The 14,872-nt window shown below is 33.5% G+C and overlaps 1 protein-coding gene across 1 annotated transcript in view; it reads right to left on the reverse strand.

Annotated features, from left to right (window-relative positions):
• The window catches only part of LOC140061939 (3'-5' RNA helicase YTHDC2-like), a 28,875-nt gene that overhangs the window by 13,507 nt on the left and 496 nt on the right, over window positions 1-14,872 (reverse strand). Inside the window, exons 2-12 of the mRNA XM_072107948.1 lie at window positions 13,737-13,866; window positions 12,481-12,571; window positions 10,173-10,366; window positions 9,746-9,951; window positions 8,836-9,002; window positions 7,961-8,063; window positions 6,666-6,822; window positions 2,200-2,254; window positions 1,814-1,866; window positions 1,262-1,380; window positions 640-775 (exon numbers count right to left, since the gene is read on the reverse strand). Of these exons, the coding sequence (XP_071964049.1) occupies window positions 640-775; window positions 1,262-1,380; window positions 1,814-1,866; window positions 2,200-2,254; window positions 6,666-6,822; window positions 7,961-8,063; window positions 8,836-9,002; window positions 9,746-9,951; window positions 10,173-10,366; window positions 12,481-12,571; window positions 13,737-13,854 (1,399 nt within the window). The 5' untranslated portion in view covers window positions 13,855-13,866. The remainder of the gene's footprint in view (window positions 1-639; window positions 776-1,261; window positions 1,381-1,813; window positions 1,867-2,199; window positions 2,255-6,665; window positions 6,823-7,960; window positions 8,064-8,835; window positions 9,003-9,745; window positions 9,952-10,172; window positions 10,367-12,480; window positions 12,572-13,736; window positions 13,867-14,872) is intronic.

The following is a 14,872-nucleotide window of genomic DNA, read 5'->3' on the forward strand; positions in this document are numbered from 1 at the left end:
ATCTACATGTAACCTTTCGTAGCCTACACACGTAGGTTGATCGTAGGTCATTGTTCTATGAACGTAGCATACAAAGTATTGTTCGTACCTACAATGTATTGTTATGATAAGTATCTACGCGTCAATCTTAGGGTGGTTTGTGGGGTTAGTTAACACCATTGTCATCGCCTTCAATGCACACAAACAATGTATTGTTCGCTAATTAAAATCCTATCTAAAAAGCTAGAATTTTTGTAGCCGCCCTATGCATCAGTTATCCTAATTTGGCCGGACATTCGCCAATGAGACGACATCAGGCCTGTGGATCTCAGTTCACTCAGAGTTTTCCGCAGCCAAAACAAAACTATCGGTTAATTTTTTAACCAATAAGGTAATCAATTAAAAAATAAAGTGCGCATGATTAGTCATTACCACAACCTAGTGCTCAATCACAACGCAACCAATTATGTATCAGGTCAAAAGTAAAAAATTAACACATTTATCCAATTTAAATGAGATAATTATCGGTTAATTTTTCTCGCGTGGAAATGGTTAAACCCTATTTTCCAGGAAGTTTATCGGTTAATTATCAGTTATTTTTTGGCCCAAGTGCTCTTATATCTCTGTGGTATACCAGATATACATTTAACATAAATTTACCTGAAATATTTTCACTAAGTAGTAGATGAAACAAATGGTTAAAAGCATTCTCATCGCCCACTAACCAACAATCACTGATTGCTTGATCCATATCTTGTCTTAACCAATCAGACAAACCATCTAGATTTACAGAATCCTTTATCAAGTAAAAGAATTGTAGACAATTTACAATACAGAACAATTTAATTTTATTATTACACAAAATTAACAAAGGCCACATAAATAAAAAAAGATCGATAGGTAGTAAACAAGGTATATATAATTTTGACAGCTTTAAATTTTGTTGTTTTGGTTCAACAAAAAATAACAAATTCAAGAACTACTGTAAATAGCTAAATATAAAACTGTAATGATGAATAAAATATATATAAAAAACTGACCAAATAAAAATTATATATTAAATTTAATAATGTTTAATTTATAAAAAATATCATATCATATCAAGTATATTGTTTTAATAAAAAAAGCCTTGTTTCATTATTTGACAGTCTCTAGTTATATATTATTTCAAATATTATCGCATCAAGATTGTTTTATTAAGTACACTTTGGCCCAAGGAACAATCCATTAGTTTTGTCTAGAGCCAGATGCCTTTTATTACGGAAAATACCAATAAACTTACAAGCATATTTCTCGCACCTTCAACAATATCAAAATTACCCATGATGCTTTCTTTGGTGCAATCAGGTTCGTCCGTCTCTTTTCTCATCCATTCATCTAATTTGTTTTGTTGCTTCTTTACTATAGGGTAAAATTCACAAAAACAATGTGATTAAAATCATTATGGTTTTAAACTCTTAATTTGGACGCATTTCGAACCATATTCAAAGTAGATATGTTGCAACTTATGTAAATTTGTGAAACAATACATGCAAAAATGACCAACAGTTGAAAATTACAAATTAGTGAACAATCTGTGCAGGAAATTTTAGGAAATAAAACACAGTTTATGACATATTCATAGTAGAAGATATTTTGCACTGCATATTTACAAGATAGTATTTGAGTATGTGAATAAGTTACCAATGAAGAATGAATGTAATCTAGTATATAATCTAACAAATAGGCCATAGTGAGTAATATGAAAACTATCCTATGTCCATGTATTAAATGCAGAGAAATGCGAACAAAATAGGTTAGATTTATTGAGTTAATGCTTAGTGATAAAACTTACATCGTGCAGCTTCTTTTTGGTGCTTTTTCATTTTTTCATTGACATATCCAGAGCTAAAGGAGTCAAATTAAAGGAGTCAATTGAAAATGTAATTGTTTACACATGGCTCTTCTCAGGAAAACTAAGAGTAAGAATAAAAATAAAAAAAAAAAAACTAAGAATATGTCAATATACCCTGCTGTTCATGGAAACCATGGAGCAACACCTACAGATTATAGCATAATAATATATCATAATAATTTGTGTGTAAATAATAAATAACTCAAGTTAGTTAATTTCGCATCAGATGCCATGTTTTTGTAAAAAAAAATTGAAATTGTTGTAGAATACGATAGGCGTCATTCTCAAAGAGTTGACTGTTTTATCTGAACACAATCCATTCTTACCATTTTAATGCATCTTCTAAAAATAATTGTTCTACAGGATATAGGTTACCAGGCACTGCAATGTAATAAAGATATAATAAATTGAGTGGCCAAGCGGTTAAGACAGGGCGTGTAACCATTTATGCACAAATGCTGTAAATCAAAAAATAGAATAAAGAAATTATCTTAATATTTAAAAGGATAAAGGAATTGTTATATATATACTGTATGTATTTTATATAACATTTGTCACATGAGAAGGGTCAAAACAAAAAATATAAAATCAGGAAAAGGGTAATTTGATGATTGCTAGTGTGTTCTATTTGGTTTAGACACTTGTAATTTGGTGATTTGCATGCTTCATTACTAATCCTTGCATCCTGGCTCAATACCAGGAATTTTCTCATGACACTGCTTTTATAAAGTTTAGAAATGTGTTTGTTTCCCATCCTCTAATTGATGATTCATTTATGCTAGCTGCTTAATGCATGTTAAGATAAAAAACAATTTCTTTTGGTCAGTGTTTCATTGGTAATTCTGAAAAACTACCTAGCAGACATTTGTAAACTGACTTGATGGAAAAACTACTCTAATTGTTGGACAAGATTTTAATAACTAAAGATTGAGTTGCAAATAATAAGGTATTTATCATAATTAATTGTATATTGATTGCTTTTACTTAGTTTATTTTAATTAAACTGATTTTGTGTGAAAATATTAATTAGTTTATAGCATGGCCACGTCAGATAAACAATAGGCAATATCTCCTTGCTTATGGGTAGGAAAAACAGATTTTTATGTTTGCAGTTATATAAATTAAAATAAAATGTACTCGATTTACCTATACTACATTGGTATTGTAAAAAGTAGTTTCAACTTAACTGTTATTTTGTGTAAGGTTTTTACAAATAAAAACATAAGAATATCCACTATTTCCCATTGGAATGATTTTTTTCCAAGGATGTATTTGAAAAACATCTTCATGAGCACTAAGACAAATTCAGTGGCGTAACATAGAGTTTAAGGACGTTAACTGCCCCCACCCTGGAGGCCTCGGCTGTTTTTAGTCCCCATAAAAGCTCTGGGGCCCTTGGGTTTAGCCAGTGAGCAATCATAGCTGTTACACTACTGGACAAATTGTGGTAGGTATATAATGAACAGACTATTTTTGACAGTGGGATTTAAGCTCTTCATGTGAGAGGGAAGCATTTTACTATAAATCAAGAACATGGATTCTTGTTCGTTTTCTGGCAGTGTACATGAATGCAACCCATGTCATTCATAGGTTTATTGACCAAACATGACACATGCTTTTTTTAGCTTGGCACTGCGGCAGTGTAAAATATATAACTTATATATATATTGAAATATATATTTATACTGGGTAACCTCTTCAGTCAAAGACTGGTCTCCCAGAGGGCCCAGTTGGTGATCAGTGGCTGTGATGTACTAGTACACCGGGGTAACCCCCTACTCGTCTGGAAAGATGTACTACTGTAGGTTCTTTAAAGTGCACACGAGCTAGATGTGTACACTGGACCTACGGTTTATAGTCCTTATCCGAGAAGACTCGTTCTACCACCAGAACCATGGAGTGAGTGAGCCTCGAACTCCTGCCGATGTTATGGCTACGTAATTACGGTTCCACTGTCTTAACCGCTCAGTCACTCACTCACTCTGCCTTAACCGCTCGGCCACTCACTCACTATTTGTGAGGTGTACCAAGTATTTAGGGGGCATTTCTAATAAAAGACAGTTATCTGAAATCTAGCCTAATTTAGGTCTGAAGCATGGATTATATTATTCTATAATTTTATGATATTTTGCCACTGGCAAAGAAAATAATTCAATACAAATTACTATTGCAGGATGGCTAGCAACGATTTAAGTCTACTTGGAGATATTGATGAAAATGTTCTAAAATGTTCCGTATGTAATGGAAGATTAGAAGACCCAAAATCACTTAGCTGCTCTCACAGCTTCTGTCTGAAGTGTTTGGAGAAATGGGTTCAAACCAATGGGAAATTAACATGTCCTATTTGCCGCAAACTTGACTCCATTCCAGAAGGAGGGCTTGAAAAACTTGCAGAAAATTTATTTCTCAATTACCTTTTGGAAACTATACAACAACATGAAAAGAATGATGAGATGAAATGCATATGTGAATCAGCAGAACAAGCAACACACTACTGTAAGCAGTGCAGGCATTATTTGTGTTATGAATGCAGTAATCATCATAAAAAGTTGCCAATAACAGCCAATCACATGCTGTTTGCTGTAGAAGAGCAATTGATGACAGAAAAAAGTAAATCTGCAACTTTAGACACACCAATGTGCTTCTTTCACACAAAACCATTAGAAATGTACTGCATAAAATGTAAAGTACCCATATGTATAGAATGCACTGAAATGAAACATGAAGCAGGGGACGGTAAACATGAACTAATTAACATTGCAACAGCATTCAAAACGTTTGAAACTCAAACTTCAGTAGAATTAAAGAAAGATGCCAATGAATCCTTTGAAAAAATAGAAAATGCACTCAAAGTAGTTACAAAGAATGCTAAAGAACTGGAAGACAGTAAAGAAACAAGTCTTAGAGATATTGATAACAAAGTTCAAGATATACTAAAAATAATCAAGAAAAAGGGAGATGAACTGAAAAAAAAAGTTGAAACATTTTATGAAAATGAAAAGAAAGCTAATGATGTACTAATGACAAGATTAAGAACAATCAATTTGAGTTTCCTAAATCGGTTATTAACGAGCAAGGCAGCGCCTAATATTGAATCAAGTGAGATTGTATTAAACAAACTAAAAGATGAGATTAATAATTATGAAAAAATCCATCAAGACAGTAAACAAATTGCCTTTATTCAAAACAATCTAATTGATTATATACAGAGAAATAACATTGGAAATGTTACATTAAGACCACTTACTATCAAATTAAAGAAACATCCTTTTGGAGTAGCAAAGTGTGATGATGATTGCTTGCTGGTTTCATTTTACACAAATACAATTTACAAGTACAAGCTATCAGGAAAATATATAAGTAATATTACATTACCAGAAGGTGTGAAAGTGGAAGGACTGTACAAAATGAGGAATGGCAACATAGTATTTAGCGATGAAGGTAATAGATGCATACAAGTATGTGATAACAATGGTCATGTGATCAGATCCATTGGTAAAGGTGTATTTTCATGTGGCATTCACAAAGATGAGTCGCTTAATGTTCTGTACGTAGCAGATATGATTGGGTGTGTTCTTATATTTGACATTAATAGTGGTAAGCAGTTGAACAAAATACAAATGCAAAAGAGTATACAGTATATTAATGGTCAACAAGTTCGCTCTCTCAGCTACTATGATGTCACTCTTTCAAAAACTGGGAAAATACTTGTAGCAGATCAAAAGCAAAGTCAAGTATTATTGTATGACAATAAGGACAAGTCGATCAAAATACTCATCAATAAAGGAGACCTAAATGGTTCGGTGAATAAGCCAAGAGGAGTTGTAGTTGACGACGATGACAACATCATCGTAGCAAGTTGCAACAAACTGCAACTATTCAGTAGTGATGGAAAATTTATCAGAAGAATTGATCAACAAGATGATGGAATTAATGATCCACGTCAGTTATGTATTATTTCACATAACCCATGTAAGGTTGCTGTAGTTAGTTATGGTGACCGCACAATTAAAACATTCAATTACTAAAGACTACTTCAATATGACTATTCCACTGAGTTAGTTTATTTTGAGTTTTACTTGACCATGACCTTTGACTTAACAAACGTTAATTTTTTTATGCCAAGCTTTACCCGCCCACCCAGTTTGAAGAATTTACCCAATTTTTAAATTTTACCATGACCTTTTACATCAGATGAATTTGGTTGGCGCCCTCCTTAAGATCATACTCTGTCCGCATGCTTGTTTTCCCCAATTTTAGCCTAACCTTTGATCTTGATGATGCAAAATCGCTTATTCTTAAACTGTGCATCCACCAAGTTTGAAGACTGTGCGACTCCTATTCTCTAAATAAAGCCGGACGGAGAGACAGACACGTAGAGCTTTGGTGAATTATACTATTATAATCGAATTGTAACCATAGTCCACACTGTAATGTGTAACTTGTTTATAAGTTGTAGTGTAACCGCAAGATAAAATATTGTTATTCTATTGTTTAATCTAATCGGCCAATATCCATACTGTAAAGCTTCATTATTTTTATTTCAGAACATTGTCTTTCACAGGTTTTAATTTTATAATTTTACCATGCTCAAAATAGTGGAAAAAACTAAGTAATTGCAATTGTTTTTTCAATGTAATTATTGGGTGGTATTCAAACCCATGACCTCCAGATCACTAGCTTTCCATTAATTTATATGCTTCTAGACCACCAAAATTGCACTGCATGCTAGGGTTAGATTAAAATGTTAAACTATTTTATACTCTAAATCAATAAAGTAAATATAAATTACCTTGGATAACAGGACAGGCGTTGAAGTACTTAACAAATAAATTGATGTCCAATGCAGCGCTCATTAGTATCAGCTTTAGGTTGCGATACCTGGCAAGAAGATCTCTTAAACTAATTAACAAGAAATCACTAAATCGGTCTCTTTCATGAATTTCATCCTAAAAATACAATAATAATAATAATCAGCTTTTAATAGTGGAGGTCAAAATGTTGTTTTTAAGTAAGCAAACACAAAACAAAAAGGCATGTATAAGATACTAGAAACGTTAAGCACAAATCTTATTTTGGTTTTTTTAACTTAAAGACACCTTCCCTACAATTTGTGACGTTTTGTAAAAATAATACATATATATTACTTTAAAAACATTAAATCAGGCCATTCCTTGTCTTAAATGTACGTTTAAGGTGAATTATGATAAAAAGACAATGCACTACCTAAGTAGCTCGCAGCGAATGACCTCTCGTGGACGGTCTTTAGGCCTAGCCTAGCTAGGCTTAGTTTCGTAGGCCTAGCTGGTAAACATCGGTAACGTACAAACATCGTACGCTAGCTATATACCTAGCCTGACGTTGTATAGTTGCTGCACTAATTGTCTTTCTATTTTTTCCAGACTCCGCGTTGATACAAGTTGGGGAAAACCGTTTTCGTTGAAAATTTAGGAGTCTTCCATCTGTTTTGGCCTCACGATCGATCGAAAAGTGGGTGAATTACACAAGAAAAACAAAAATATCAATCCGCGCAAAATGCATTTTGGGATTTATAGCGGGCCGCTATAATTATTAGAATCGACTTATTTTTCACATTTTTAACCATTTAGAGACGAAAAAAGTTATTGCAATAGGACCATATAGTATTATTTTTACATTAAATATAGTTTCTGATCTTAAATTAGATCTAAAAAACGTAGGGAAGGTGTCTTTAATATATTTAATTACGTAGATTTATAATTATTAAAGATATATTATTCTCCTGTAAAAATAATTTTTGTTGTTGAATATGTCATAATAGTTATTCACTTTGACCAAAAAATGGATCGAAAAAAAAAATATTTATCTAAAAAAACTGTAATTTAAAGCAAAAAATAGTTGAATTGGCTGACAGCCAATGGTTTTTTTTTGTGTTGAAATTAACTGTTTGTTTTGTTTTTTCCTATAAGTGAAAACATTGCTTTTTCTGGGGTTTTTTTCTGTCGAATTGATTAACTTGATTAAAACTTAAAAACCTTTTTTTTCATGTTTTTGGATCATTAAGATGAAAATAACAAACAATGTGTAAAAATGTTTAATATTAATTACCACAATGACATGAGTAACTGACTTGAGGGAATGATTTCCACCCATAAGTGTACGTAACAATACCCCATTGGTACAGAAAGTCAACAGTGTTCGAGGTGATGTCCTGAAACAAAAATAATAATTATCAGGATAAAATGTGGTCATCTACTTTTTAGATTAAATAATACACTAAGCTACTGGTAAAATGACAATTGAAATTGGGAACATTATCTTTCAATGCAATACAAATCTAAAACACTATAGACTATATGGATAAAACCAAGAAAACCATGAATGATGTTAAAAAATGTGTAAATATTGGAGGTCCGGCTCGATCATCGTTATCATTATTTCAACTCAATGCAACTCAACGATAGGGGGCACAATTGATGGAAAATAACTATGTTTAAGTCTTACAAATGCAAATCAAAACAGAACACACCCAACAATTCGAAGGAAGATAAACAACTTATCAGCTTTTATCAGGTGTGAAGTGTGCCTGTATCGCAACATATATTTGGTGATTTCCCTAATCTACAAATAGACGTCGACGCGGTAGCACGTTTGTGTCTAAACTGTCAAACTGTTTTCCAGCGGGTGTGTTTAGTAGCAAACAGACTTGTTAACCAATCCTATGAATGTAGGTTTAAATCTTTCCTTTTCAGTACTAATTTTTCACAAAGATAGAGTTTAGTTACAACTCACAATCTAGGACCTACAAATAGTTACATCAATTAATTATGTCAGTTAATTGAGACACGATTCTTTGGTCAACTGATTGACACAGTTTTGACGGATTCTATGTTCAAACCAACAGCACAATATGCATGCGGTTGTATGTTATTGCAAATTGAAACCTCGTCATAGGCTGGATTTGAAGCATTTTAAAATAATACCTGCTCTCTAATCGGATCTGATAGCCAACAGTCTGACCAATCTTCTCCCCTCTCTCAATGGCAACTCTCTCTGCAACAGATAAAGCTGATAATCGTCTTGGTTGTGTGCAGATGATTCTACAGTTGCGACCAGTGCTGTGATGACTGTCCAGAATGTACTGAGGTATCTTTGAATGTAATGTTAAATAAATATGTGAATAACCATTAACTTTAAAAGCAAGGAATTTTATATTTGGAACAAGTTACTAGTTTTTTTTTTTTTTATTTCATACGCATCCAAAAATTGCCAATTACAGGATGGACAAAGTATTTCAAAATTTATCATGCATACAGTATAAACTACGTCTCATTTGAGGCTTAGGGGGGAGTGGAGTTGAAAGAGTTTTGAGTTAAAATGCTAGCACTACTGTAGGTCACTATTGAAATCTGGACCTTGGGATTGGAAGGCAAGCATGTTAACTAACCACCAAGCTCCAGCTCTACTACAATGCTTAAATTAAATTTAAGTCGGTGATTGGTCAATCCATAAACAAGATTAATTTTTAAAAAGACCTTTCTCTTTAAGATTCTCACCCATCCAAGCCCTTGTTCACGTAAAGTATTAATTTATTTGAATAAATTATCATTTTCATAATTCTATTGTGAGTAATTTAAAACAGCGTGCACCACGTTTCTACATGTTCATTTTTCTTCCAAATCTTACATCTTTTTGCTTAAATCATTATCTTCCGAAATTGTCATTCTTCATGTTTGATTTTCATAAGGTCTACCAATTGTTTATAATTTTTAAGATGACGAATAAATAATAAATGTTGTTGTATTATGCCAATAAAAAGGACTCTAGGCCAAAATATAAATAAAATAGAGGGCAAAAAATGAAAAAACTGAAACATTACACAAATAAACAAACCTGAGTTGTCTTGCCTGAGCCAGTATCACCAGCAATCAGCATCACTTGACTACTCTCAATTGTTGCCAATATTTCAGTCTTCTTTGCAAACACTGGCAATGTTTGTCTAAACGCATCAAGATCTGAGGCAGAACGCTTTGCTGGAATTTGTGGAATACCGTTGTTTAATCTTCCAGTTGTTTTGTTTACCTCTCTGAAATGTTGTCCTGTTTAATTAAAAAGAAAAGCATAAGTTAGTAAATTGTTAATTACCAGGGTCGCAAGTTGGAAAAACTAAATTTCGGGTAAACAATAGAGGACCTACTACAATAATTTAACATTAAATAGAGGGTGCTATACAAGCTAATATTAAATTATACAAAAAATCTCGAGCATACATCATCTGTACTTGTATTTTAGAAAACACAGACTAATTTAAATCACTTACCATTTTCTCCAGTCAGTTTGCCTCTTTCAACTCTGGGAAACAGGTCCTGCTTTTCTCGAACAGTAACTGGGAATCTCTGGAGTAGATTTTTACACTCTTGATGTGATTCACGGCTGATTTGGAAAACTGATATACTACCAGAGGTAGATGTTAAATCTTTCTTGAACAAAGATAGGAAACGATTGGTGCCTTTGCTGCAGTGGTAAGAAATGATTATAAGTTATTGTAACAAGGAAGTGAAAGTCAACACACATTGATGAAGCCTCAAAAGTGGTGTTGATAGTGAAAGTCAACACACATTGATGAAGCCTTAAAAGTGGTGTTGATAGTGAAAGTCAACACACATTGATGAAGCCTCAAAAGTGGTGTGGATAGTGAAAGTCAACACACATTGATGAAGCCTCAAAAGTGGTGTTGATAGTGAAAGTCAACACACATTGATGAAGCCTCAAAAGTGGTGTGGATAGTGAAAGTCAACACACATTGATGAAGCCTTAAAAGTGGTGTTGATAGTGAAAGTCAACACACATTGATGAAGCCTCAAAAGTGGTGTTGATAGTGAAAGTCAACACACATTGATGAAGCCTCAAAAGTGGTGTTGATAGTGAAAGTCAACACACATTGATGAAGCCTCAAAAGTGGTGTTGATAGTGAAAGTCAACACACATTGATGAAGCCTCAAAAGTGGTGTTGATAGTGAAAGTCAACACACATTGATGAAGCATCAAAAGTGGTGTTGATAGTGAAAGTCAACACACATTGATGAAGCCTCAAAAGTGGTGTTGATAGTGAAAGTCAACACACATTGATGAAGCCTTAAAAGTGGTGTTGATAGTGAAAGTCAACACACATTGATGAAGCCTTAAAAGTGGTGTTGATAGTGAAAGTCAACACACATTGATGAAGCCTCAAAAGTGGTGTTGATAGTGAGAGTCAACACACATTGATGAAGCCTCAAAAGTGGTGTTGATAGTGAAAGTCAACACACATTGATGAAGCCTCAAAAGTGGTGTTGATAGTGAAAGTCAACGAACACACATTGATGAAGCCTCAAAAGTGGTGTTGATAGTGAAAGTCAACACACATTGATGAAGCCTCAAAAGTGGTGTTGATAGTGAAAGTCAACGAACACACATTGATGAAGCCTCAAAAGTGGTGTGGATAGTGAAAGTCAACACACATTGATGAAGCCTCAAAAGTGGTGTTGATAGTGAAAGTCAACACACATTGATGAAGCCTCAAAAGTGGTGTTGATAGTGAAAGTCAACACACATTGATGAAGCCTCAAAAGTGGTGTTGATAGTGAAAGTCAACACACATTGATGAAGCCTCAAAAGTGGTGTTGATAGTGAAAGTCAACACACATTGATGAAGCCTCAAAAGTGGTGTTGATAGTGAGAGTCAACACACATTGATGAAGCCTCAAAAGTGGTGTTGATAGTGAAAGTCAACACACATTGATGAAGCCTCAAAAGTGGTGTTGATAGTGAAAGTCAACACACATTGATGAAGCCTCAAAAGTGGTGTTGATAGTGAAAGTCAACACACATTGATGAAGCCTCAAAAGTGGTGTTGATAGTGAGAGTCAACACACATTGATGAAGCCTCAAAAGTGGTGTTGATAGTGAGAGTCAACACACATTGATGAAGCCTCAAAAGTGGTGTTGATAGTGAAAGTCAACACACATTGATGAAGCCTCAAAAGTGGTGTTGATAGTGAAAGTCAACACACATTGATGAAGCCTCAAAAGTGGTGTTGATAGTGAGAGTCAACACACATTGATGAAGCCTCAAAAGTGGTGTTGATAGTGAAAGTCAACACACATTGATGAAGCCTCAAAAGTGGTGTTGATTGTGCTGCTCACAACACAGGGCCTTTCGGCCTTTGAGGGAAGAACAGAAAAAGGCCTTGAATGCCATTCCACGATAGTGGTATCATCCATGAGCCGCACCATTTCTTTTTCACCAGATGTTGCAATATTATTATCACGAGCACGAGGACATACTATTGTCAGAGAACAGAGAAGTACAATTATTTTTCGGCCTATCATCAGTTTTAAACTGCAATTTTCGGTCAGTCTATTGTATGATGGGAGAATCGGAATCAAGCCTTAGAATGAGATAGAATAACCAGCAACCTGTTTTCATGATGTGATCTAGTATAGGGGCACACCAGTACTGAACTGAAATAGCTTCTTCCGAACCACTTTGTTCAGCTTTTTTTAATGACCAACAACAGCAACTTAAATCTAATTAGGAAGTCTCATTCACAATTTTCAATATAAATGTTCACTTGCTACCAACTTACCCTTTACTTTTGGATTTCAATCCAAGTTCTTGAGCTAATCGGTGTATATATGCTCTTTCAGTAGATGTCAATGAAGAGGGGAATTCCAACACTACAGTTAAAAAACAAAACGACTTTTATATTGATATTTTACAAATATGTAGTACAAAATACTATAACTATACCGTCTGTTGTAGAACATGATGGGCAAGTTGAACGAAAAACAGTTGAACCTTCCGTACCCGGCCACCCGAAAAATTTGTATTGACTCTACAGAACTAAAATACAATTTTCGTACTTATTGTGCTTTATATATTAGCTTTATTTCAAAGTGGTTTTAAAAACATTTCAGTGAAGAACATTCCTGTGTTTTTGAGAAAACTGCACATACTGTACTTTGACCGACCATTTTCATGATAAAAGCTTCTAATATTTGTCTGAAAATCATAAATAATACTAAACGTCCTGATCATAAACAATAAAATACAATTATCTGGAGAATTTAGAGGCCTGTTGCATTTAAGAACGCCGAAAATATCGTGCATAGCCATAATACGTGATTTTGGCCCTCTATCGGCAGAATAGGCTATCAAATGGCAAATTATCAAAACCTTTGAAATAAAAATAAAATGAATAAAAATGAACACACACAAACAACACGATTCCAAATGGTTTTATAATTGTTGAACATGAAAACAACTTAACAATTCGTGTTGCTGCAGCAATGTATTTTTCATCGATTTATGTTAAACTTTTTTATTTTATCTATAGTGTATGTATCAAATAATTAATGCACCATAAAAAACATCCAAAATAATATAATTTGGCATTTTATACTTTCATTACTGTTTGCATGCATCATCTAATTCACACAGCACAATTTTTCTTAGCGTCTTTTATTTTTGCAAAGTCTAAACAGTCAAAAGTAAAGTATAAAGTTCCATATCTAGTATTGCTTTCATTTTTTGTCTACAATATTTCAAAGTGAAGGGATAGTGTATAACAAAATCAATGGCCGTAAATACAGTAGTTCCGAATTTTATTATTTTAATAATTTGTCAAAGAACTTTTATCAGAGTGCGCTTTTATTATGCCTAGGGGACAAAATTGGCCACTATGTATTCAATTATTCTTACTACAAAAAAAAGATAAAAACATAATAGATTTTCAGTTATTGTTAATTTGTGGGGTACAATTTTCCACATTGCACTATGCCTATCATTTCAAATGATGTACAGCTTCATTTGAATTGACTGTAAAATGTTTATTTTGTTTACCAGTTTGAGATTCATCATATCTGAATTCTTCGACTGAAGCACCAACTCCAATCCTAAGAGATTCTTCTACACAAATTGGTTTCTGTCTCCAGCTTTCTTTCTTTTTAGTTTTATACATTTTTCTTGAAACCTACAGTAATGTATAAAATAATAATCAGTTAATTTGTTTGATTTAGGTCGTGTTTTTCATTTGATTTATGTCCCATTTTTTATTTGATTTATAGGTAAATGTGACCACCAATTCTGAGCATAATTAACAAAATATCAAATAATAATAGTAAATACACAAAGAAAAATACACCCAAAAAATAGTTTGGTATTCTATATTTTCGTTAGTGTCCACGTGCATCATCTATTTTCGACTACTGTTTCACCACCATGTGCACTTTTTTGTGTTGATTTCAAGTCCGTAAGCATGCTATAGTTAATTAATTATTCCCATATAACTTCCCATCTTAATTCTATAAATTATCAATTCACATTAAAAATGTTTCAAATTGCCGACTGACTGAGAGAGTGCATGTCCTCTCTCATCTCATGCACGTTGTCACTTTCTGATGCGCACTCTAGCCTAGATTAATATTCACCCAGCACAATTTTTTTCATTTATTTTCGTAAAGTCCCATATCCAGTATTGTTTTTCATTTTTGAGCTTACACTACAGATATTTCAAAGTGAAGGAATAGGGCCTAAACGCCTAGGTCGCGATCCAAATCGGTCGCGCATCACAACTGTCGTGGTGTTATGCATTTCGGTCGTTGCACTGCTTCACGTCGTATGTAAATTAGCTGATAGTAATAGTATGGAGCGCCGTTCGCCAATATATAACGGTTTTATTAGTACTAATACTACAGTATTTATTACGTTCTTTATAAAGTAATTAATTTTTAAATGTATGGATGAAACTTAATGGACTTTCTCTCATTACAGAACTAAGAAATATGAAATACAGCAACAGTACTAATAAAACTAGTGGGTCATACAATTGACATTGACAAGTGAAAAAACATGCAAAGAAAAATATACATAAGGTACGTTTGGCAGGCCATATATACGCGACCGGTTCGAAATGCGAGCGATTTGAAAAGCGACTGATTCAAAGCGCGACCTATTCCAAACGCGACCGAAATGATCTG

Source organism: Antedon mediterranea, chromosome 11 (assembly GCF_964355755.1).
Source record: "Antedon mediterranea chromosome 11, ecAntMedi1.1, whole genome shotgun sequence".
Lineage (NCBI taxonomy): Eukaryota > Metazoa > Echinodermata > Crinoidea > Comatulida > Antedonidae > Antedon > Antedon mediterranea.